General features: G+C 49.0%; 1 protein-coding gene across 4 annotated transcripts in view; it reads left to right on the top strand.

The window, feature by feature from the left end:
* The window catches only part of MTA1 (metastasis associated 1), an 81,683-nt gene extending 66,034 nt beyond the window's left edge, over positions 1–15,649 (top strand). For 2 of the 4 annotated variants that reach the window (XM_040565980.1, XM_040565981.1), the window contains 3 exons: positions 7,355–7,386; positions 10,272–10,423; positions 13,974–15,649. In XM_040565980.1, the coding sequence (XP_040421914.1) occupies positions 7,355–7,386; positions 10,272–10,423; positions 13,974–14,112 (323 nt within the window). In that variant the 3' untranslated portion in view covers positions 14,113–15,649. Of the gene's footprint in view, positions 1–3,028; positions 3,041–7,354; positions 7,387–10,271; positions 10,424–13,973 lie in introns of those variants that run through there. The other 2 variants (XM_040565979.1, XM_040565982.1) reach the window with 2 other exon arrangements.
* The last annotated feature ends 7,503 nt before the right edge of the window (positions 15,650–23,152 follow it).

The raw sequence follows: 23,152 nt of genomic DNA, 5'->3' as shown, positions 1-23,152 counted from the left end.
GTGGTGGGAGCAAAGGAAAGGCTGGGAAAGGGGAATCTTGGCAGTGAGAGACCAAGGATGAAAAGAAAGGAGACTGCTGTTACCGAGCTGCAGCCTGAACTAGTATAGCTAATTATGAAAACGTTGGAAATTGCTGAACTTTTAAGAGTACTTTGGATTTTTCCTTTGAAATTCTTGTTTTTCTCTTGCTACTGTAACTCCAGCTAAATATCTTGAACTTTTCTGTTTCTGAATCATCCCTTTTTAACACTGCAGAGCTGAACTTCTTTAAATATGACTTGTCTGGCCAGGTACAGAGAATTTTGACGCTTGAATTCCAGGAACAGGAAAATACTCTTCTCTATTCTCTCCCTCCACTCTATTTTAAAAGAAAGGTGTAGTTCTTAAATCTGTATTTTTGTTTTCCCACTTTAAGTCATATTGGAGGCATTATTAGGCATACACTGGCTTCCCCAGCACTCTTCCAGCATTAGGCTGGCACAGGCAAACTCCTGCAGATTGCTATTTTTGGAGCATGAAAAGTACAGGGAGTCTCATAAGCTGTAGAATACAGCGAGATGTTAAAAATGTATAAGTTTATTCCTTTTTCCATTAAAGTTTTGGAGCTTGCCTGACAATATTCACCATGAAAAATCCCCTAGGGAAGCTGAAGGGATGTTTTATGTCCTGGGCCCTGGTTACTTTTGTCCTTACAGCTATCCAGCATGGGGTCTGTGTGATACTCTTCCACACAGATTCCTACAGGGGGAAGGGAGGGAGCACTGTTAAATTTTTTTCTCTTGCACTGTGTTAGCTTTCAACTAATCAAATTAGTTTTTCAGGGTCATCACGTGCACTCTAAAATTGGCAGAAAGAGAGAATGTGAATGAGTAGCCAGGACAAAGGAAAGGCTTTTCCTAGCAACGAACTTACATTGATAAAAACGGTAGTGGGTCAAGCTCCATGTAAAACATTGAAAAATTGGAGAGGGTTTATAGAAGAGCCATGAAAACGATGAAGAGACTGGAAAACACACGGTATAATGGAAAATACTTCCATCAAAGCAGAAGTAGATGTTTGTCTCTGCTGACAGGAGCAGCAGAAGTGTAATAATAGAGGGCTTTTTAGTCCAGCTGGGAATGGAATAATGAGCTGCAGTAGCCAGAAGGTACGGCAGAAAAACTTTGGCTGGAAAAAAGCTGCAATTTTTTGAGCGAGGTTAATTAACTGTTGGAATACCTTGCTTCTGCTACTGGGGATTTCTAAAGCAAAATGGAGCGTCGATCTAACTTAATGTGTTCTGGTTCATTGTCTCTCAGCTCCTTTCAGGGAAATGTGAATGGACTCCTGGAACTGGAAGCCTTGTAGCTTCATCAGCCTAGCATTAGTTTAATTATCAAGAGATGAGCATGAAAATGGAAATAATGTCCTTGATCAAAAACGGCTATCGAGGGTGGGAATACAGAGAAATCCTCTAGCATCAGCTATGTAGGAAACTAGACTTATCTGGAAGGTCTTTTCTTGGCTGACTTGGACCTTGCAGAAACTTACCTGGATGCATAAGCTGCATTAAAATTCCGCCTTTATCAGCAGTGGCACTGGCTGCCCTTCCAAAGATGAGGCCCAAGAAAATCTGTCCATCCAGGGTGTAAACAAGTGGGAATATTGCTCCTTTAATGAATAATGCAGTACTGGGGGAAAGGTCCTGGCTTTAGCTGTTGATATCCAGATCAGTGTAATGCTGACTAGTGTCAACAGAGGAAAAATTTCTCAGTGCTGCTTAACACAAGGACTGTTTCTTGCCAGCAGCAGCATAGCTGGGAAGAATGACAAGTTGCTTGAAATGCTTATTGGAGACCCTAAGAACGACATGCCTATGCAATTTCCTTGCTTTAGATTATATGCCAAAAGTGCAGATTATTTTTGAGAATTTCTCTTAGCATTTTGTATTCAAATGTTGAATGATTTTTTTCCACTTGTCTTCAGCTCAGCCATGACGCTGTGGCAAGTTTCTTTTGGTGCTATGGAGAAAGATCTGGAAATGAAATCAGGGGATGGGCTTCATGCTCTATGAATCAAATAGTGAAAACCATTTTATTTAAGAGGGATGGTGTGGAATAAGATACAAATGTTGATTTAATTAGAGTAGAATGTATATACCAAAGTAGGGAGCAGGTGCAATTAATCTGAAAGGAGATGAATGGATAAGAATGCAAGGGCAGAATTGTGAATGACCCTAATGATACAAAACCTGAACTTTTTAATAAGTGGAGTTTTTAATAAGTGGAGTTTACATGTGATAAATATCATACATATATATACATGATACATATATAAAGTGGAATGCTCCTAATTCTAAGTACAGTGAATAATTCAGTGGTTTCTAGTTTACAGTTTGAATGAACAAATCCTAAAGCAATGGGATGTATGGCTTTGTTTCTTTTTTTTAACCCCTTGGTGTGTTACACTCAGAATATACCACGCTGTTCCCTTTAGGAAAGAGGGTGAACAGCAGTGATTCACTCAACCCTGAGATGCAGGTCCTGGCTCTCCGTTCTGAACACGCCAGTCCAAGGGCAGCTACTGACTCCTCAGAGCTGGATGTCACTGCCCAGGCAGCATTAGAAGGGACATTTGAAGTGCTCTTAGCAGAAGGTCCAGCTTTGCATGACCAACCACATCAGCTGTGAGATGCCATGAAGCACGCTAGTGTGAACTGTTAGACGGTTCCATTTTAGGAACTGCTGTCCAAATCCAAGCAGGTTAACGTGCAGGGGTTAGCGGAAGGAGGTGGGTAACAAACCACTGCTTACTCATACAAAATTGAAGCTGCTCTTTTGGGAATTTATTTGGAATTGCTGGTTGTTTAATGTTGTCTTGGGTTTATCTGTCCAACAGATGATGACTTCTGTGTTTCATTAGAACAAAACAGTCTGTGTTTCTGTATGTGTTGCATGGGGCTGAGCTACTGTATTCTGAACTATGTGAACCTTTCCTTTTTTTTAACCTTAGATCTTTTTTTTTCCTTTTCCTTTGCCAATCTTGGTAGGAACTTACTTAGGTAAGTAAATTGCAATTTTAACATTGTTTTTATATACAACAGAATTTTAAGAAAATGTTAGTCTAGGTGGTATTTGGTACAATTTATGGTCTGTTCTGCTTGTTGCACTTGCATTCCTAAAGGTTTATAGTCTTTGATTGTTAGAAGCTGGACACTCAATCTACTCACAGTTGTAACAGACTCTTGGCAGTTTAAGAAAGAGAAAGGTACTAAAGCCTTCTTGTAGGCTTGCAAAGACTGTATGTGTGTATATGTCAACACACGCTTTTTCAAGTGAACCAGTAACTTGGAAATAAAATTCTTGTTCGTCAAGCCTCATTCATGCATGTTTGTTTTTTATTTTTAATAGCTTGCTCACAAATGTGGTACTGTTGTTTTCCTTCCTGCTGGGAAGGATGGAATCCCAGGAGGAAGATTACTTTTGAAAAAGGAAAACACACATAAAAAGTGTGGATTTCGAAAGCAACTTATTTTAGTATAGCTTGTATTTTAAACTTTTGAAAGTATTGACTGAATTCTCTGTGTTGATTGTGACTGAAGATGTGCTTATGAACGTTGCTGCATATTGCATGTTCTGCATGATACCTCTCTTAGGTAAGCAGAAGTAAAAACAAGATACTATGTGTGACGAATTGCTTGATGTCTGGAAAGAGGAAAAAAAGATTAGGTTCACACGAGATGAAGGACCTGTATTTTTGTGCATGTTGGATATGCTGAAGATTGGAGTTAGTAAGTTCTAACAACTATAAATTAAACAACTTCAATTTATTTCCAGTGGCCGGAGGCTGGGCTGTTCTTCTTCCTTGATGCTAGGGTCATCTCTGTACATACAGACTTCTGTGCCATGCTTTTAAACGGTCTGTGAATATACAGGCGACAGTGTGTATGTTCAGGTGTGGAAAAGCACCAGAAGATTTCTGCCAAAGTAGAAAAGAAGCCATGGTTGGTGCTTGTTGTGCAGCTTTTTGATGCTTGATGTAGTAACTACCTGAAAGCAGCTCTGAGCTCCAGCCTGTGCTGGGCACGCTGCTCAGGGTTTAGGCTCTCCTCCTCAACATGGCACTCATGCATTGTGTGGAGTTGGCCTAAAAATAATAATAATAAACAAACTTCCTGCAGCTGAAATTCAGTCTGTAATATCTGAATGGCACCATTCATTAAATCTAAAAAGTTAGCCCCAAATGCTATGAGATTGTTACATGGGCAGAACCAGGTAGGTAGACTGCGAGGGGGTATCTGCAGCTCTGATACTTCGAGAATGGAGGGTTCATTAGGCCTTAGGAACCTGCTGTGGACTAAAATCTCATCTGTAATTATGCTTATGCTCGAGGAACAGTTCTGAGGTCTTGGTCACTAAGTTGTCAGGAGTGGAGGCATGCTTCGAGGGTCTCCGTTAGTCTCTGTACTGTGATGAGTTGTTTGGTTACATTTCAGTAATGAGGTAGAATCGTCTGTGGCAAAGGATGTCTGTGCTTATATCTGGATATACATTCAGTTTACCTCGTCTTCACTTAATCCTCTGGGACTTCCTCTTTATTTCAATGTATAGCACAGGCCTTGGCAGGAAGAACTGTATAGCAGGAGGCTTTCCAGGGCCTCATTTTTTTTTTCCATGCTACAGAAAATAAACAAAAAACCCACCTTGCATTTTTAGAATATATTTCAGTTTCTTTGGCTGCAAAAGACTGGAAGACCTGCTTGGAGCCATCACTGTAGACCTTTATACTTGTGGTATTCGGTTTTGTTCTTAGAGGCGCATGTCTCTTCTCTTGCACAGAAGCCACTGAATAATTCTGGGTGAGAATCCATTGTTTCCAGTGCAGATGCATCCTGTTGACTTGACAGCTGTTCTGCAATGGGTTACAGATGTTGAGCTTTCTGCTTCTCGTAGGTGGCTGTAACGGATAAAGGTTGTTCACTTGGAAGCAGCGCTTCAGCTGTGCATATACTTTAATTTTTTTTATGGCAAACTGAAGCTAGTCTTTTTTGTCTGTTTTTATATTGATTCTTTCAAACTCCAGTTATGCAAGTGTGACTAAAGGGAAAATTCACAGGTAGTTAAGATTAACATGCTAATCGGTACCGTATTACTCTGATAGCAAGAACATAAGTTGTACTGAAACTGTAACATTCTGTGCCTTAATTTACTGGAGCAAAGCTTTGTCATGGACAGCTTATCCTGGAGGTTGTAGCTTTTGGTGAGGAATATCCCTGTTTTGAGACCACTGTTTCCTCACTGTTTGAGGACTGAAGCTCTGGGGCTCAGAGCTGGAAGCAGTTCTTTGCAGCCCTCGGTCAGTGTCAGTCTCAACATCTCGTTATGGAATATTCTGGGTTAATTCTGGTGCTTAGAAATAACAATTTTAGTGTCTATTGTGCATCCAGAGCTAGTCATCACAGCAGCAACCGCAACATATCAGCTGCTCCTGGCATCAAGTATGTTCTTAGTAGGAGAAAAGAGCTAATCCTAAGTGTGGTTAAAAAGAAATACGTGGCTTCAATCCAGGGACCAGCATCAGTGGATTTACATCTCTCAGAGCTCCCGTGAAGGAGGAAAATGCTATCTTTCTGGTACGGAAGGGGGAGGAAAAAACCAAGCGCTAGGGCTTAGCCCTTTGGGCTGAAGCCAACAGATTCAGGTTGCATCCTGCTGGCTGTGCTGTTTCCCAACATCCGTGGGGCTCTTTGTCCATCCATCTCCGACGGCTGCTCACAGCTGCGTTTTGCATGTGATTGCTGTTCCTGTGTGTGTTTTTTTAAATTTATTTAAAAACATTTGTGATTATCTGGCGCTTACATTGCCTTTGTCAACATCCAAAGGTTGTTGCTGGTCGTCTTACTTGGTGCCTGGTACATCTGTTCTACAGATCCAATGGAAGCCTTTTTGGCAACTATTTCTTTATCTCTGTGCATACTTAGGTACTAAAACGTTGCAGAAAGTGAAGCTATGCATGTGTCTTCATGTTTAAAGTAGCTAACTGCATACAGCTCTACAGAATGAAGAACAAACTTGGTATAAACCACTGATTTAATGTGATGTCACGACGCTCGAAGTGTCCCTCGTTGTGTCATTCTCCCTCCCAGTATGTTATTGTGCCCTGTGCTTCCTGGCATACTTGCCGCAAATACTTTGTGTTTGCTATTACCAAGGAGAACTTTGAGGAATCTGTTGGAGTATAGGCCATCAGCTGTAAAAGCCCATTTTTGCTGGATTCTGAAAGGGCTTTGCTGTTTCATCACAACCTAGCTGGCTAACTATAGGAGATTTCAAAATCCAAACCCAAAGGACAGTGCTGGGAAGCTTGTTAGGAATTCCGCTTTCACATTAATACTGATAGCTACCTCTGTAGCCAGTGACAGCATTTGTAGTACCCGTTTTGTTTTGTTACACTGACCTTTTTGGTTTTCAGCCAGAAGAGGCTGAGAAAGATGGTTTGGTGCATTGATGTTAAAGAAATGGTGTTTTCTGGGAGCATGCGTCTCAGGAAAACGAAATGGTGGTAACAAAAGTGTTTGTTAGATCTTCCTCTCCATTCTGTGCCATACCCTGCTGGGTTGCAGCAACACTTTGCTCTCATGTCCCAAGACCTTTGTGTGTCCCGCAGGGTCTCGTAGATGCATGGCACAGTTCGGTGCACGTGTGATGGGGAATCTGATGGTATGGCAAGTGGCAGTCTAGGAAAATCAAGCCTTGGTGCTTCACGGTGCTGTTAGTGTTGCTGGAGGAAGGCTTTGCGTGGAGTGCTGTGCTCTGTGACGGATGGAGCTAAGCCTGTGGCAGTATTCACTGGTGGTAGGTTCAGAGCAGGTTAGCAGCGACAGTCTGTTTGCTAACAGTTTGTGTCTCATGTCTGAGCTGGATCGTTCCCTGGGGTCCAGGGATGATAGGAAAGATTGTGTTTGTTGCTGTCTTGACAGTGTAATACCTTCCTCTTTCTCCTCCTTGATATCAGTGAATTCCTCAAAAGCTAAAGCAGAACATCAGATTTTTCCAAAGACTTGAGGAAAACTTCAGATCTGAAAGAGGAGGTGGACTTGCAGCAGTAGTTTGAAGAAAGGTGTGAGAAACTGGAGAAAAGACTGAGAGAATGAAATGTGCTTTTAACTTGGGGGCTCTGCTCTTCAAACCATGTTGTTAAGGAAGCTCTTTTCTTAGTCACGTTCCAAGGAGGGGAGAAGTTAGTTTGGTAGAAAACTCTTTATTTTTAGCAAAACGACACCGTTGCAATCATAGTTGCGTGTTTTGATTTTGTACTTTTTCTGTCTTGGAAAAGCAATGGTCTTACCAGCTCTATTCTCTTTCCTGTTTGTTAGGTCTGCCTAACCACGGACAAACCAGACAAATGGTAAGAGAATGTTCATTTAACCAAAACAGGGAAAAGAAAAAGAATGATTATTAACCCTCCCTAGATAGCACACCCCATTAAACCGTAGTGCTTCACTTCCGTCTTTGCTGTTTGCAGCTGGTCATACTTCCCGAGCCATTGAAAAGTTGGAAAAAATGAAGTAAAAATAATATTTTGGGGCGTATGAAAGGTCCAAGTGGTTAAATAAAATTTAAACCTCCAATCAACTGATGTTCCATTCAAACAATCTCATTGACATATTTTGTTTGTGCTCGTAGGGAAACTGAGTGGCTGTTCATAGCAAAGGTCTGGATGTGTTTCTAGGTGGAATGTGTTTCACTTGAAGGAGGAAGGCTTAAATGATAGAAGGATTTAATTTGGAAAAGTTTCTTGTTGTTTTCTTTTTCTTTAGGAAGTTGGTGTTTGAGTTGTCTTCTGAGAATGCTTGTTCTGTTACGTTCTTTTATTTTTCTGGAGTAAAAATGATTCCTAGCCTTTCATCCATTACGCTGAGTTTTATCAAAAGACAGAAGCAAATAGCCAGTCTGATTGATGCATCTCTGGCCAAATGCTTTCTCATGAAACTCACCTCAGTGTGAAAGGGCCAGCACAAGGGCTCTGCATCACTTTACCCCTTGCTGATGGCTTATGTGAGACCCTGACGTTACATCTCTTTGCTCATGGGAGAGAACTTGAAGCATCATTTGTTTTTTTTCCCAGAAAAGATCTGCTTCTGGCGTTGATAAAGTGGAGTTTGCCTCAGTAGGTGAACTGCCACGATGCATTAGTGTCAGCAGAGTCCCTGTGACATGGGTAAATCAGCAGGTCTGAGCTATGGTCACTGCAGAGTGATCACACAAAGATTATTAAATCTAATAATGTTCTCGGACGGCGGGCAGTATTAGGAGGCTATAGCTTGAGCATGCTAGTCTGCTTGTAATAACGAAGCATCCGTTTGGCTTGGTACTTGAGCATCTGATACGAAGTAGTAAATCGTATTTATTTATTCCTCGTTGCATTTAGCTTCACTGCTCGTCACTGAGGAGACTGGCTACTTGTTTGTGTCTGCTGTATAAACCAGCTCAGTGCAGGGGGAGAGATCTGTGATGACCCAACGCTTCTTAGCTGCAAGGGAGGAAACCTTGAACTGCCTTGATTGCTTGATTAAAATATGCCACTGAACCCGAAGGGCCACGTTTAGGATGTACCATTTGAACCATTGTTCTGTGCAGGTAGAGAAAAGGCGACCTCAAAGCACCTGGGTGCCCCTCCTAGGTATTTCCAAGAACGGTCTCTGGAGTTGTTCTCCTGCCTGTATAGCACATGGAGAGAAAACATCCTTCGCAACACTCATGAAAGGATTTTCTTGGAGAAATCTGGAGGGGAGGGGGAACAAAACCCTTTCACTTGAAGCCTTTTCCTTAATAAATTTCAAATATAAAAGCACTTCTTGAAGTATTTCAGTGGTTTGCCGTGGTGCCAAAACTGTTGTGTATAAGATGGAGCTGGGCAACTAAGAAATAAAATTGTTATTGCACTTGTATGCAACAGCTTAGGATTTTTAAAGGTGGGATTTTGTTTGTCTGGCTCTGAAGTCCTCCTTTTCTACAAGAAGCAGATCTGTCTAGTATAGTCAATTAAGGCTGGTCAAAAAAGTCATTGATCCTTTTTTTCCCATCCTCAGATAAAATGTGAGAGATGCAGGGTTTTGCTGTTTTTTTTTTGTTTTTTTTTTTCCTCCTTGGTGGACAAGCCAGCGTCTTCCCTTTCTAAGTCAACATACAAAACTTTGGCTGGGCTTTTGCCATAACCTGACATTTATGGGCTTGAGTACCTCATGTCCTTACCTTTCCTTTTGAGGTGGATCTCCCCAGCCAGATCTCCCTCTGCGTGCTCAGTTTCCTATTTTGCGGATAGAACAGGAAGCTTTGGTTCATCTGGGGAGGTGTTCTGGCCTGTTACGTACCAGCATTAAATTTCTACTGTGGCATTTTCTGACCAGCTTTAATTTACGCATATCCATTTTCCTGGGCCCTTATTTTGTATCTCTCCTGACTGTCCAGTGTTGCTGCTTTCAGTGGGATTTCTCAATGCGCTTATCAGCAGGAAGAGGGGCAGCAGAACTGGACTTCAAATGATCAAGGACAGCTGCATTTGCGAAGCTTAATCCTTTGCTCCCTTGTATCTGCACCTCTCTTAATAACAGCTCATGTTTTTCCAGTTGAGTGGAAGGGGGCTAATGTGGGTTTGGAAAATGGTAGCTGATTTGCAAAGCAAATATGATATATTTGGGAAATCTGTGTTGTTAAATGCTCGAAGTGATTTCATGATGAAAGGTGTTAAGCTTTGTAGATCTAGATTTGTTTTCAACAACTTATTTAACGATGATAGTATATACTAAAATATTAACCTCCTGAGAACAAAAAGGATGTGGGTAAGTTTTGTACCTCAGAATAACTGTAAATTCTGTTTTTTTTATATATATATTTCGTGCTGTGTAGCTAGATTTCTTTACCTGAAATCACTAGAGGTGCTCTAGGTTTATGGTAGTAGCTGAAGTCTGTCTCATGCTCAATCTTCCAAGTTTGATGTCATCTTATAGACACAAAGAACAGATTAATGGTGATGCTTTCCATTTATTATTTGTCCTATCGCTGGAGTATTGCTGCCCTATTGTATATTGAAGGTGCCTAACTTCTGCTGCTTATGGACAGTTGCTTTTTTGTGAACTCTTTATTCATTCGTGGGCAAGAGGGTACATATCAGAAACTCTCAACAACTAACATGAAAACTTTTATCTCTCCTTTCCTTTGTTTGAGTGCTTATCACATGCTATTGCAGGTTTGTTGCAGTCCATAATTGTACTTTTTTATGTATCACGTCAGGGACCAAGCCGAAACTTGCTGCTCAATGGGAAATCATACCCAACAAAAGTCCGATTAATTCGTGGTGGATCCATGCCTCCAGTGAAAAGGAGGAGGATGAACTGGATTGATGCACCAGATGATGTTTTCTACATGGCCACTGAAGAAACCAGGTAAGACGCTTGGATTTTTCAGAGGATTTAAAGGAGGTCTTTTGGTTTTTGTTCCACATGGGGATCTCTTCAGCAGATCTGCTGCTGCAGACTGGATGCCACACAACTTCTGGTGTTTAGGTGGATAAAGGCTATGATAGATCTAGTCGTGTCTGATAGGCCTAATCAGGCACTTGCTTCCCAGAGAAAGCAGATTCTTCTTCTTGAGCAGTTCCTTTAAGATGTTGGCAATGACTTGGGAGGAAGACTGAGGTGGGACACTCACCTGATGTAGACCCATAGATGCCTTTGGAGGACCTACCTCAGTGTCTCAGAAGGAGAGTAGGGCCTTCTGGCTTATGGGTAATACTGAGGATCTGAGCCTCCTATATACAGGGTTTTCCTTAGCTCTTAAAGCTTTTATATGTTTGCATCCACTGAAAACCGCTGAATTATGCATAGCGTTATCCATTATGGTATATCCAGTATGTCTCTACCCTGGTACAGATTGTTTTGGCCACAATAACGTTTTGAGGCTGCACACGCTCTGAATGCCTTCTTGTGTGCTGACGTCTCTGCTGTAGTGCTTCCCAGAACACTTCTCAGCCTGCAAAGTGTTTCAAGTGTCAAGTGACTGTTCTGTGGGCCTGTTACAAGGTGGGCTTCAAACACAGGCTGAGATGGTGATGTCCAAGTTACCGTGCATCTGTGCATCTCAGCCCAGTTCATATCTTTAGCCTGCCTTTCTCTTTTCCTTCTCTGTTCCTGCAAGGTGCTGTGAAGGTAAGAAGTGAGATCCCCAATATAAATGAAAGCAAAGTGGGAGAAATAATTACATTTTGAGGGCGTTTCTTTTTTCCTGTTGTCATCTTGCCCTGGTGAAGGGGTGCTGGGATCCTGTTACAGATCTGACAAATTCACATGCCATTGTAAATGCAGGGTTTTCAGTCTCTGATTCAATCCTCAGATGCTTAAGGCTTATTTCATAATCCTACAGCTATAAAACACTTCTTGACATCTTTATTGTCCAAACCACAAGAAATGCTGTAGATTTGCAGTACCAATGTCTCAGTACTACTACAAGGTCCTGCTCTTTGATCTATACAGAACAGAGAGAATATTCATCAATATCGGTCATGAGAACTACTTACTGCAGGGGCACAGAATTGTCTGCTTGTACAGGACCACAGAGCATGGCAGGAAGGATCAGTCTCACAGCGACTGACATATCTCAAACAGAAATCGTAGCACAGCGATAGACATCAGCTCAGTGAGACAGTATCTCTTCCATTTAAAAAAATTAAAAAAAAAAAAAGGAAAAAAAAAACAGGCTTCTTTGTCCAAGAGCTTTGCTGCTTAGCTGACTGATCAGAGTGCTGAAAAGAGATGTTTGGCAGCCTGCTGAAAAGCAGGGGAAGGTTGAGCGATGTAGCATTGTAAGCGGCACGGGTTTTCTGCTGGGCATTTCACCTCGAACTTTTCCCTGGACCATCTGCTGCATTCCAGTATCAAGAATGTAAGACTTGTTTGTGAGCTCTGAAACAATTTGAGCTTTGTGTTGGCTCCGTAGCAATCAATCTCACAGCAATATCTGCATATCATCCTCCAGCTGAGGGTCAGGCTGTGTTTTCTGTCACAGAAAGTAGGTTCTCCTAAAATTTTACCCCCCTTTTGTATGGTGCTGCTGAGAACGGTGCTAGAAAACTGGATAGCTTTGAGGGAGCAATTAGAAAAGTTGGTAGATTGAAAGGAACAAGTCTTTGAATTCAGGTCTCACAGTACGGAGCTCAGCACGTATAATTTATGCAAGTGGAGGCAGAGCGTGACCTGATCGGAATCTAGAACTGCTGAGAGACATATTTCTGGTGGCGGTGTGTCTAACAGCACACGCAGGTGCGGTAAGAAGCTCCACTGGCTGTAACAGTAAGTCAGCTTCAGCCAAGTGAGTCTTTGAAAAATCATCACATCGAGGTTCCCCCTGCTCCCACACACTTCCACCCGGCTCTCTCCTTTCCCCACCCCATGTCCGATCAGCTTTAGAAGAAGCTGGAGAAATGGGGACACTGAGCAAACAAGAGACCCCATCTATTTGTGCGTATGTGGCAGGTTTGTTCTGTTTGGTGGGCAAAAAATCACGTGGAGAGAACCAAATCCGACTGCGGCCAATTGAAAATTGTCACCTGAAGGTGTTGATTTATCCATGCTGGTGGCAAGAAGGGTATATTGAGTGGGGGAGTATTTTGACCAGTTTCTTCTGGGAACGTGTCTTTATAAAAGAGAAATTTGGCCCCAACAATGCTGAGTAATCAAAAAATAAAGCAGTTACCTCTGGGGAACAGATAGTCCAGTTGTGGATTGTAAAGCCATGTGGCTGCCCTTCCTCTAGTGCAGTGCCAGACCTCTCCTGGTAAGTTAAACCTTCAAGGAAGGAGGCTGTGAGGACAGGCTTCCTTATCACCCCTCCTCGCTGTCCTGGTCCCTGAATGAAGGCTGTGTGTATGACGGATGCTCGTGGGCCGCTACTGTGAATATTTATCACCTTCCTTTTTAATCTTTGACCATTGGAACATATTCTGGAAATGATTTTCCCATTTTGATTATATCGTACATTTTATTGTTGTTGCTGTGCTTTTTTTTAAGGCACTTCCTCTAGCTCTAAGCCTGGTATTGTCAGAAGGAAGCGAGTAATCATTCTGTATTGTTTCTTTCCACCTTGTTTTTCTAATTTCAAGCCTTCAGCGTGTCCCTCTCTGTGTTTTACTTTCTCTCCTGATGGAAATCTGCTTCCTGCCTCTGATCAGACTTAATGCTGGCCTTGTAGCGTGTAGGGAAACTTAACAAATGCAAGACTTGAATATTGCCCGGTTCTAGGTCAGGCACGTGCAGAGAAGTGGGGACACCCTGTTAGTAATCCTGGGGTGGTGCCAGGGAAGGATAAGTCTCCAGCGTTGGTTCCCTCTTTAGTGGCTGTCGTGGAGCTCCCCCGTGGGAGCTCAGCCCCGGGGCACAGCTCCTTGGGAGACGAGATGCTGCCGGGCCGGGTTCCTGTTGAAGAGGCAGCTGCGTGCACCTGCTTGGAATGGGAGATGTCTAAGAGTGCTGTCGGAGACGGATGAACAGGCGGGGCAGCAACCAAAGTTGCCAGAAGAGATTTGTTGTAACTGGGCTTTCGAAATTCCCACAAAGCTGTCCGCGGCACGTTGTGCGGGTGTGTTTGCATGCATCAAAAGAAATTAGCGGTGTGGGAGCTGGCTGTTGTAACTATTTCGTGTGTTGTGCTTACAGCAGGAGACCCCGGTCCTGTGAAACTGCACCAGGACGTCCTCTGCTCCTCTCCAGGGAGAGGGCTCTGGAACAGCCAAAGCAGTTGCCTCTTCATTGGTGGGGTTTACACAGGGCGAAACAAAAGTTCCCTGGGGAAGACCCTGCCAAAATAAACAGCGGCAGTCTGTCGTGTTAAGGAGCAGCCCCTGCATGTGCAGGCCTGGCTTTGCTTGGAGAAACAGAGAAGCGCACAGTGCCTAAGCCTTCGGTCTCTGTAACAGCCTCCTTTCTTCCTTACTGTCTGCAGGAAAATCCGCAAGCTGCTTTCCTCCTCCGAAGCCAAGCGAGCCGCCAGACGCCCTTACAAGCCCATTATCCTCCGGCCGATCCAGGCAGTGCAGTTGCGCCAGCCCATGAACGATGAACCCATAATCATTGAGGATTAACACATGCTGAGCAGCTCTCCGGCCGACGGTGGATCTGCCCAAAAGAATCTCTCCTCCGATGTATACTTGAGTTTCTATGGCTACAGCATTGAACTAACTGTTGAAGAGAGGGAACTTCTGAGGAACTGTTTTGCATCTTTTAAACCCTTAAAAGGAACTCAGCCCTGCTCTGAGCCTCTGACCACAGACTGCTCTCTCTCTCTCTCTCTCTCTTTCTCCCTCTCTCTCTCTCTCGCGCGTGCTCTCTCCTTCTCTCTCCTTTCTTTTTATTTTTATTTTTGGTAGCCTATTTTCCCCTTTGCTTCTACCCCTTTTGTAGACGGGGGAGGGAAAGTAAGTTTAACTTATTAAGAGAATGTGGACTAGTACTTTTTAGCTTTGTTTCCTCTTCTGATGTACGAAGAGCTAGAACCCTTCATTTTGTGACTGAGCTCTCGTTGCAAAGCCGTTTTTACGAGGCTGTGTTGTAAGATTTTTTTTTTTAATTTTGTGGACGGTGCCATTTTTTATTTCATTTATATTATTTCTTTTGTAGATAAATTTCCAACCTTTAACCGATATTTGGAAATAGGAGCTGAAAGCCAGCCCCAGGTTCAGCCAGTTTTCTTTGGTCCTGTCCCTTCTGTTTTTTGGATAATTTTGCACGGCCAGTTGTGCTCATGCACAAGACAGAAACAACTCAGGCTGAGAAAGGAGTGAGCTAAGAACTGAAGACCCTTGCAGAACGTTACACTACCGTGTGCAGTGGAGGCCAGGCTACCAGAATTAGGTGTCCTTACTCTAGTCAATCCCTGGGAGATCTGGCTTGCAGCAGTTCTCTCTGTAACCAGCAGTTTGCGTGCTGCCTTCTCTCTGACGTCTGGAATCCTACGTGCTGTCGTACCACCGAGACCCAGCAGTAGGCCCAGCAGTCCAGCAAGTGTAATGAATTGCTTTGCTCTGGCTCCAAGAGTCAAGTACACCAATGCCCAGGGACATTTTGCTTAGAATTCTGAACCTGTTTGTGCATCAGTGTTTTTGGACACGTCTCTCCCCAGGACAAAACCTGGTTCCTCTTAAATTGCGTTACTGTACGTTTCCCATTTGGACGGGAATTTAAATTACAGCTGGGTTTTAATTTGAACACATTGTGTCTGAAGTTAAGTGTTTTTTTTCCCCCCTTGACATTTCTTGTGTTTGAGGTTTCTTGCATCTCTTGAACTTCTTATGTATTTGCAAGTCTGTATAATTTCTTTTTCATATGTCTTCTCATTGCAGTGCATTTGCTGAATGCCCTGCTCTGTTTTGAAAGGATGTAAACTATCATTTGCAACTTGTGCTGATCTGTACATGTACCTGCCTCAAGCAGACACAGCATGTAATAACCCCCAAGTCATTCCATATGTGTCAGCAGTGAGATGAGCCAAAGTTGTATTTGGGTTATCACAGTCCAACCGTGATTCTGTGCAGCTCTGCTGACCCACCGGGTTAGACAGAAAGGAATCCCCACAAAATGAAAACAATTCAGTTAACTTTACTTAATAAACCTGGAAAGTGAGCTTTTGTGAAACATCTGCTTTTTGTCTCTTGTGGAACAGCTGCCAGGACCCTTGCTCAGGGTGCCATCTGGCTGGCGCGCGGCGCCTGCGCTCCCTTCTTTCTATCCGAGAGCTGTGTTGTGCTCCGAGGTGTTTGCATAGCCGCGGTGCCTCCCCGTGCAGTTGTGTTGTGCGGGGTGAGAGTCATTCATAGCTCGATTCCCCTAACACGCAGTTCAAATATTTCTGACGCTTCCGAATCCCACTTCCTCCTCCTTTTAAGCACCGCAGCAGATGCCACGCCGGAGCTCTGAATGAGCCTTTTGTCTACCATGCCTCGTGCATCTTGCCGAGGGGTGGCACAGCTCTGACATGTGGCAGGAGGAAAGAAATCCCTGGGGGTTAGCAGCAGACCGTGCCGGTGTCCAAGTGCCTCCTTCCTACGTTTGCTCCTTGCTGGGGTAAGCAGAGGGTTCTGCCTGTCCGCGGTTGCTGCCTGGGAGTGGTGAGGTTTACTCTGGCTGGTGTGTAGGTGTGCAGCTTAGCAGAGGCTTATCCTTCGCTGCCTTTCACGTTTTCCTCTCCAAGACTTAAAAGCAGGAGGGGCAGCGGATCCTGAAGGATACTCGGTGTGAAGGACACCGAGCTTACCAGACAAAAAGCCTCCAGGCCGCCCACGAGCACGGTGCAGGACTGTGCCAAAGTCCTCTGGCAGTTCTCCTTCGCCTTCATCGGTCTGTGGGATTAATTCTAGGTACGTAAGAAATCCTGCTGACAGCAGGAAGGTTTCGTAACGCTTGGCTTTTTCTCTGCGAGCAAAAGGTCTCACAGGAGTCTCCCTGTTGCAAAATGAAATCTGAAAGAGATGGCTTTGAAAAGTTTGTGTCCGAATCAGCCCCAGCCCATCCGCAGCGGGATGAGGAGCTGATGTCCGGGCTGTGCTCTGCCAGGTCCCCTGGGGCAGCAGCGGGTGCTGGGGGAGCTGCAGGTGGGGCAGCAGCGGCCAAGCTGTTGGTGAGAGGTGAGGCGGGCTCAGAGCACACGAAGTGGCTCCGAGAAACCACTTGGGGGTGCCAGCTCTGCAGTTTCCACCAACTTGAAAGCTTTCCTGGAGCGGCTCCAGAGGTTACTCTGGAAATGAGTCCGGGCAAGTAGAGAGAATATCCTGTGCTGCCATGACTTTGAAGGACTCGCGTGTCCTTTAATGTGGATGCCATTTTTAAATATATTACAGCAGGCTTCGCTCCCTTGTGTTTCGCCGCCTTAGTTACATTTGTACCTGCTTGGGAAGAGGGCTGGGAAGGTACCTGTAGCAACCACAGAAAATTAACAGGTCTCAACAAGTGCCACGAAGCAGTCAGTCCCACCGCTGACCTGTCCAAGCCTGAGCCGTTCCTCTCCAGCACCTCTCCCAGACCAACCTCTCCTCTATGGAAAATCACATTCTCATTCACACGCTGATGCGTTGCTGTTGCAGGGAGTGTCTTTAATTTTTTTATCTATTTATTTTCCTGCTGCCTTGCAAACAGGTACACGCAGCTGGGGCAGCGATTCATTTTCAGTGTCCCTTCCACCTCCTAAACAGCCCTTGAGAGGGAAGGGGACAGCACGTGCTCAAGGAGGGGAGCCCCGGCCAGATGACTTGGGGTATGTTTGCTCCACGAGGCAGAGCCAGGAGGAAAAGCACCTTGCTTTGTTGTTTTACTTTGGATTTTTGCACTGTACTGGCTTGTCAGTAGCAGCTCCCAGCGATCTGTGCTACTGGCACGGTAACGTGAGGGCAGCACGCTGTCCGTAACAGCGCTGCTGGAATGGTGTGGAAAGAAAAAGTGCGACCAAAACTAACGACTCCGCAACGTGAATTCCTGACGGAGGAGGTGGACTGTAACCGGGACACTACTGTAGAGTTGTAAAGCGAAATACATGCCGAAATTCCCTTTGAAATGGAAATTTGGAGCCCATGCCAGCTCCGCTCCAGGTTCTGGATCCCCGGCGTTACACAAGCCAGAGCTTGGGACGCCTGCGAGCTGCTCTCAGGCGGACGCTTGGCGCGAGGACGGAGCCGCTGGCGAGCCGAGGGGCGGCATGGGTCGGCGTGCCCCAACACCACCAGGGTGTCACCCTGCGGGAAGGCTGCGCCTGAAACCTTCCAGTCTGCTTTGAGAGGGAGGGAGGAGGGGTTTAATACAGAAACTGGACCCTGTGTGTTTTCATTCTGATCCATCAGAGGGCTTAAAACCACACTGAAGTTGAAAGGAGCGTTGGCAGCGGCATTAGACTGGAACTGAGAACACTGCAAGCGGGCAAGCTGTGGCACGACAGGCTCCTCCAGCTGCCTTGTTACTGCTCTGTTTGTTTGTTTTTTCTGTAAATGTGCTGTTCAGTGAATACTTCTCTGAGAGCCTACAAAAGACAGTGGTGATGGGATCAGCTGTGATCCCCGCCGCTGGGGCATGAACACGTCTCGAGCACGTGTGGTCCTCACTGCGCATCCCCAGGGCCCTTCCTGGGAACTCAGACATTTGGGTTTGGCCCCACATGCTCGGGGTTGAAGCCTGGCAGGAGGACCTGATGGACGCATTGCATCCGGGCAGGCTCTGGGGAGGCAGGCAGTAAATTCAGATGGGCCAAGCAGGAGGCGCAGCGTGCCCTGAGCCGCTTTTACCGTGGGAAGCCTCCAAGGAGGAGCGCGGGAAGGCCGTGCCCCCCTTGCCCTGCTTTCCCAGCAGGTCAGCCAGCTTTGCCCTGCTCCTGGCTCCCTTGGCAAGTTCCTCAGGAGCCAGCGAGCCTGGCCTGGGCTGGCCTCTCCGCCTCCGCTCCCTGCTCCCAGCCCCAGCAGGTGCCGGTGCGAGCCCTGCGATGTGGCTCCAGCTCTGTCCTGGCAGCTGTAGGGCTCGGGCACGGCACGCGGTGTAAAGCAGCCTGTGGTCGTCCCCGTTCCCGAGGAGGGACAGCGGGGGCAGGCAGGAGCAGAGGCAGCTGGCGAGCGCTCCTCCGAACAAATATTTAGCATTTTTATGTGCCTGTGTCTGGGGGCTGTGGAGCCAGGCTCACATTGCCCAGAAACGTCTGTTTTCTCAGCTCATTCCAGAGGCGGCCGCTCACCCAGGCTGCTCTGGCAAGGGGCAAAGTCTGCAGGGCTTCAAGCACAGGTCCGTGGTGCCTGGGCTTGAATGTTGTCCCTGCTGGGGCCAGGACCTCGTCCCCATCTCCTCGGCCTGGGAAAAGGATGAGGACAGGGCTGAAGCACCCTCGACCCTGCAATTTCACCGTGTTCCTGGTGCGAGTGCTGGCGCTGTGGACCCAGCCTCCTCCTCACCCACAGGGAGCTGGTGCTCTGTGGGGAGAGGCGCCTTCAGCGCCCCTCGCTGCAGGATTCAGCCAGGTCCCCTAATCACAGACATCCCTGTGCCTCCTCGCGCAGCCAAGAGCTGAACTTTGCCACCGAAGCCGCCTGCAAGCACAGCCCGTGCCCGGGACACCCCGTCCTCGCCGTGGAAGGGGGGGGCGAGAGCCAGCACTGGCGAAGGGCCAGCGGAGTCGTGCCCGACCGTGCTCTGCACACTCCCCCCTTGGGTGCTTTGCTGCCTTGTTTTTGGGATTACAGACCCCTTTTCAGGTATGTATCCCACCTCACCAAGGCATAACGCCCGCTGCCTGAGCTGTGCGAGCTCTCTCCTGTGCCAGCGCCCCGGCATTCAGCCTGTGGCTGCGCTCAGTAGCGCCTGCTCCTCGTGCAGGCACCGCGGGAGCTGCCCTTTGGGAACTTCTCCGTGGGTCTGAGTGGTTTCTCAAGGGGCTGATTGTTTGTCTTCCCCTCGAGCAGGGCACTCGGGACATGCCTTGAAGTCAAATGGGTGCTTGGACCCAGTAAGTGCTGGCAGCTTGGAGCCAAGGAGATGTTTATAGTGAGGAAAACAGCTCGCTGCCATTATCGGAAGCATCTGTACCCTCATTTAATTGTCACCACGCAACACTGCCCCGTGCTGGGAGCTACTGGCGGTGGCCTGGAGCGTGTCTTCCCCAGGGAGAAATCCTCGGCGTTGATGTTAATGGCAGACCAGCCCTCGAGCTGCTCCAGGAGGTGGGATTGGAGCAGACCCTTGGAAAAAAGGACACGATGGAGCCGGGGCAGAGGGCACTCTGCGGGGACAACGGGCGACATGCAGTGCCCAGCCTGGGCCCCTGCTCACATGGCATGAGCCAGGCACATCCCAGCAGCCCGGTGCCCCTCAGGACACGGTGACAAACCGGGGGCTGAGCCCACAGGGACGGAGGCAGCGGTGAGGGGCAGCTGCAGCCCCATGGGAAGGGGACACGGGGACATCCGTTCCTTGCTACTTGGAAGGACAAGCGGGCAGGCCGTAGCCCTGCTTATCCCAGGCTCCGTGACAGCGCTATCTGCCCTGTGATACTCGGGGGCCTGGGATGCCTTCTAAAGGAGAGAAGTGACAAGTGGAGGGCCGGGGCTCCGCATAGCGGGCGCGGGGGCGAGGTGGTGACGTGCCAAGTCCCAGGCGCTGGCATGTGCTGCCTGACGAGACCCAGGGCCCGCCAGCCCCGGCACGCTGCCGCACCCAGCTGCAGCCTCTGACCCCCACACAGGGGCCCTGGCTTCTGCTGCGGGGCTTGTCCAGGGATGTGGGTGCTTTAGGAGGGACAAATAATCCCATAAATCCTGTAAATCGCCTGTGTCACTTTGGGGGACCCTGACATAGGGGACAGGAGGGCCACGCACTGATGACTGTCCTCTGGGCGAACCCAGCAAGCAGCAGTTTTTTTTTTTTTCCCCCTTAACCTTCTTTTTTTTCCTAAATACTTTTCCCTCTAGTCTCTTCTTATCCTGTAACACATCCAACTGATCCTAGGTGCCAGAAAATGTGAGAGAAAGGCGCGCAGAGGAAGGCTTCGCAGCGCCGGCCTTTCCGTGGCATTTCCATCTGAAGGCAGATGGGAGAGCAGAGGGGAGCCGGAGCAGGGGGAGAGGGGTGAGCCAGAGGTGAGGCAGCTGGGGGGTAGTTAGCCCTTATTTATTTCTTGCCTTCCCTTCACAGCCTGGCCGAGCTCTCTGGTTGACCTGCCCTAGGACGAGGTCCCGGCCGGCTTTCTGCCTTCTGCCGGCTTCCTGCGGAGGCGATCCCGGCCTCGCGGCCAGCTCCGGCCCGCACGGTGCTGGGGCGGTCAGGGAGCTCTGCTCACCCTGACGCCTTCCCGGCAGGGTTTCCCATCAGCAGGGCTTCTGCTGCTGAAATCCCCACACCACGGAGCTGAGAGCACAGGGAAGGGGCACAGCTTGGGCTCCTCAGCCTCCTTGTCCCTGTCCTTTCCATGTCCCCTCCCTGTCCCGTGCTCGTGAGCGCGGCCAGAGGAGCGGTGACCAGGGAGCCCTGCGCCGCACCGTGCAGCTTTCTCAGCTCGTGCAGCCAGCTGGCGGTGGCGGCTTAGGAAATCCCAGGGCTGGGCTGGGTGCGACTGGAGGAAACTGGGTCACCCGCTGCCGGGGGGGGACGGTGGTCCCCTCGGAGGGACACCCCCAGCATTGTGCGAGGTGCAGGGCCCACGGCTCCGCACCAAAAACCTCCCTGGGGCTCGTGGCTGCGGGAAGGAGGCTTTATGCCCGTTGTCAGGGAAACCCGGTGCTGCCGAGAGAGGGAGAGAGGGAGCCCCCGAATTTCTGATGTAAAAGGCAGAGCTTGGGGAGGGTGCCCCTGGTGCCACCCCAGTCACCTGTCCCCAGGGCCCCGGGGCAGCCCTGCCCTCGGTGCGGGGGCACGCAGAACCTGAGCGGGGGCAGATTAAGAGGGGACAAGCTAAAGCCACTTTGCTCCTCAGCGAGCATATCCGCTTGGGATTTAGCGCATTTGCAGGCAGGGATTCGCACCTTTAGGTGATTTGCCATAAGTCCCCCCGGCCCATGTGTGTGAAAAGCCCTCGGATGCTGCCTAAGCCTGGGGTTTTGCCTGTGGCTGCTCCGTGTGTGCGCACTGGAGGGGTGCAGCCGTCCTCCTCCTCCTCCTCCTCCTCCCTGTTCTCCTCCTGCCTCTGTGGCCACCGAGGCTGGGACACCAGCTGAGATTTCCAGCTGCTACAGAGGGATTTTGACAGCAGATGCGCGAAGGCCGAGCCCTGCCCCTCCAGAGCCATCCCTCACCGCCCCATTCTGCAGGGGGCTCAGGAGAGCTCGCACTGACGGGCCTCTGGGGGAAGTGCGGGGCCCTCCAGCCCCTTTGGGACCAGCGTGGGGACACGGGAGCATGTAGGGCACAGCGGCCTCGTGCCACAGAGGGACCAGAAGCCCACAGATCCCCGCCTGGCTGCGGTGGTCACCGGTGCCTTGGGAGCACCAGCCCCATCACGGGGATGCGCGGCACAGCCACCGCTCCGCCTGCCCCGGCCCGGGGACCCCGCTGGTGACAAAGCCACGCGTTGTAGTGGCAGCAGCTGGGCCCGGAGTGACGGGGCCGCCTGGTCACCACCGGTCCCGACACCCTGGTGGGGCACACAGCCTCGGCAGGCGCCCGCTGTCGCCGTCCCTGGGCGCCGCTCGGCGCCGGGGTTCACTGCCCGGTGCCGTCCCCGTGCCGGGGGCCGTGCGGCTGCGCGCCAGCTGACGGCAGAGAAAGGAGGAATTATCTGAGAGCACGGAGGGGGAGAGCCGGGCTGCGGGCTGATGAATAATGCAATGGCCTGGGCTTCGCGAGCAGATTTCCTGTTTACCGGCGCTGGGCCGGGGACGAGCGAGGCTGCGGGGCCCCTCGGTAGGGCTCCCCAGGGTCCCCGTCCTGCATGTGCCCGTGGCACCGCAGCGCCACGAGGCTCCCCGCGCATCGCTCCCGCGCCGGAGGGATTTTTGACATGGCTGTTTCCACGGCAACGGAGCAAAATGGCGCGGGGAATCACTGGCAGAGGAAAGGCCCCAGGAGCATGCGGGGCCATGGGCAGCACTGCTGTGCCGTGTGGGTAAGGGAGCCCGGGTGGGAAGACGTGCAGTGCTCCACGCCTCGCCTGCCTGCCGCCAGCGTTATCTCTGCTCTCGCCCTCGTCTCCCCGTCAAGGTCTCCCGTCTTGTGCCCCTCCTGGCTGCTTCATCTGCCTTTCTTGGTTATCCCATCCAGAAAAAACATGCCTAAGGTGGCCCTGTGCACGCGCAGCACTTTGTAGGGCGGGGGGGCTGCTCCCTGTGCCCCCACATTCCCACCCCAGGGGCACCGGGGTGGTCGTGGTGACCTTGCCCCATCCATCCCTGCACCCTGACCAGCGCGTGGCCGGGCGGGGGTCCTGGAATTGCTCCCAGGGAAGGGGCCAGGACCCCCCCGTTTCCCCCACGCTCTCCCCAGCACCCCCCGGGCTGGGGGTCGGGGGCTGAGCGCCGGCCCGCGGGAGCCCCGCTCAGCGCGCACCTGCCGCGCTGGGGCCGTGCCGAGCCGAGCCGAGCGGAGCCGTGCCGTGCCGTGCCGTGCCGAGCCGTGCCAAGCAGGGGCGCTGCGGGCAGCCCCGCCCCGGTCCCCCCCCCCCGGCGGCAG

Source organism: Cygnus olor, chromosome 8 (genome assembly GCF_009769625.2).
Source record: "Cygnus olor isolate bCygOlo1 chromosome 8, bCygOlo1.pri.v2, whole genome shotgun sequence".
Lineage (NCBI taxonomy): Eukaryota > Metazoa > Chordata > Aves > Anseriformes > Anatidae > Cygnus > Cygnus olor.
Note: the sequence above shows the minus strand (reverse complement) of the source record. Positions and strands in the feature narration are given on the sequence as shown.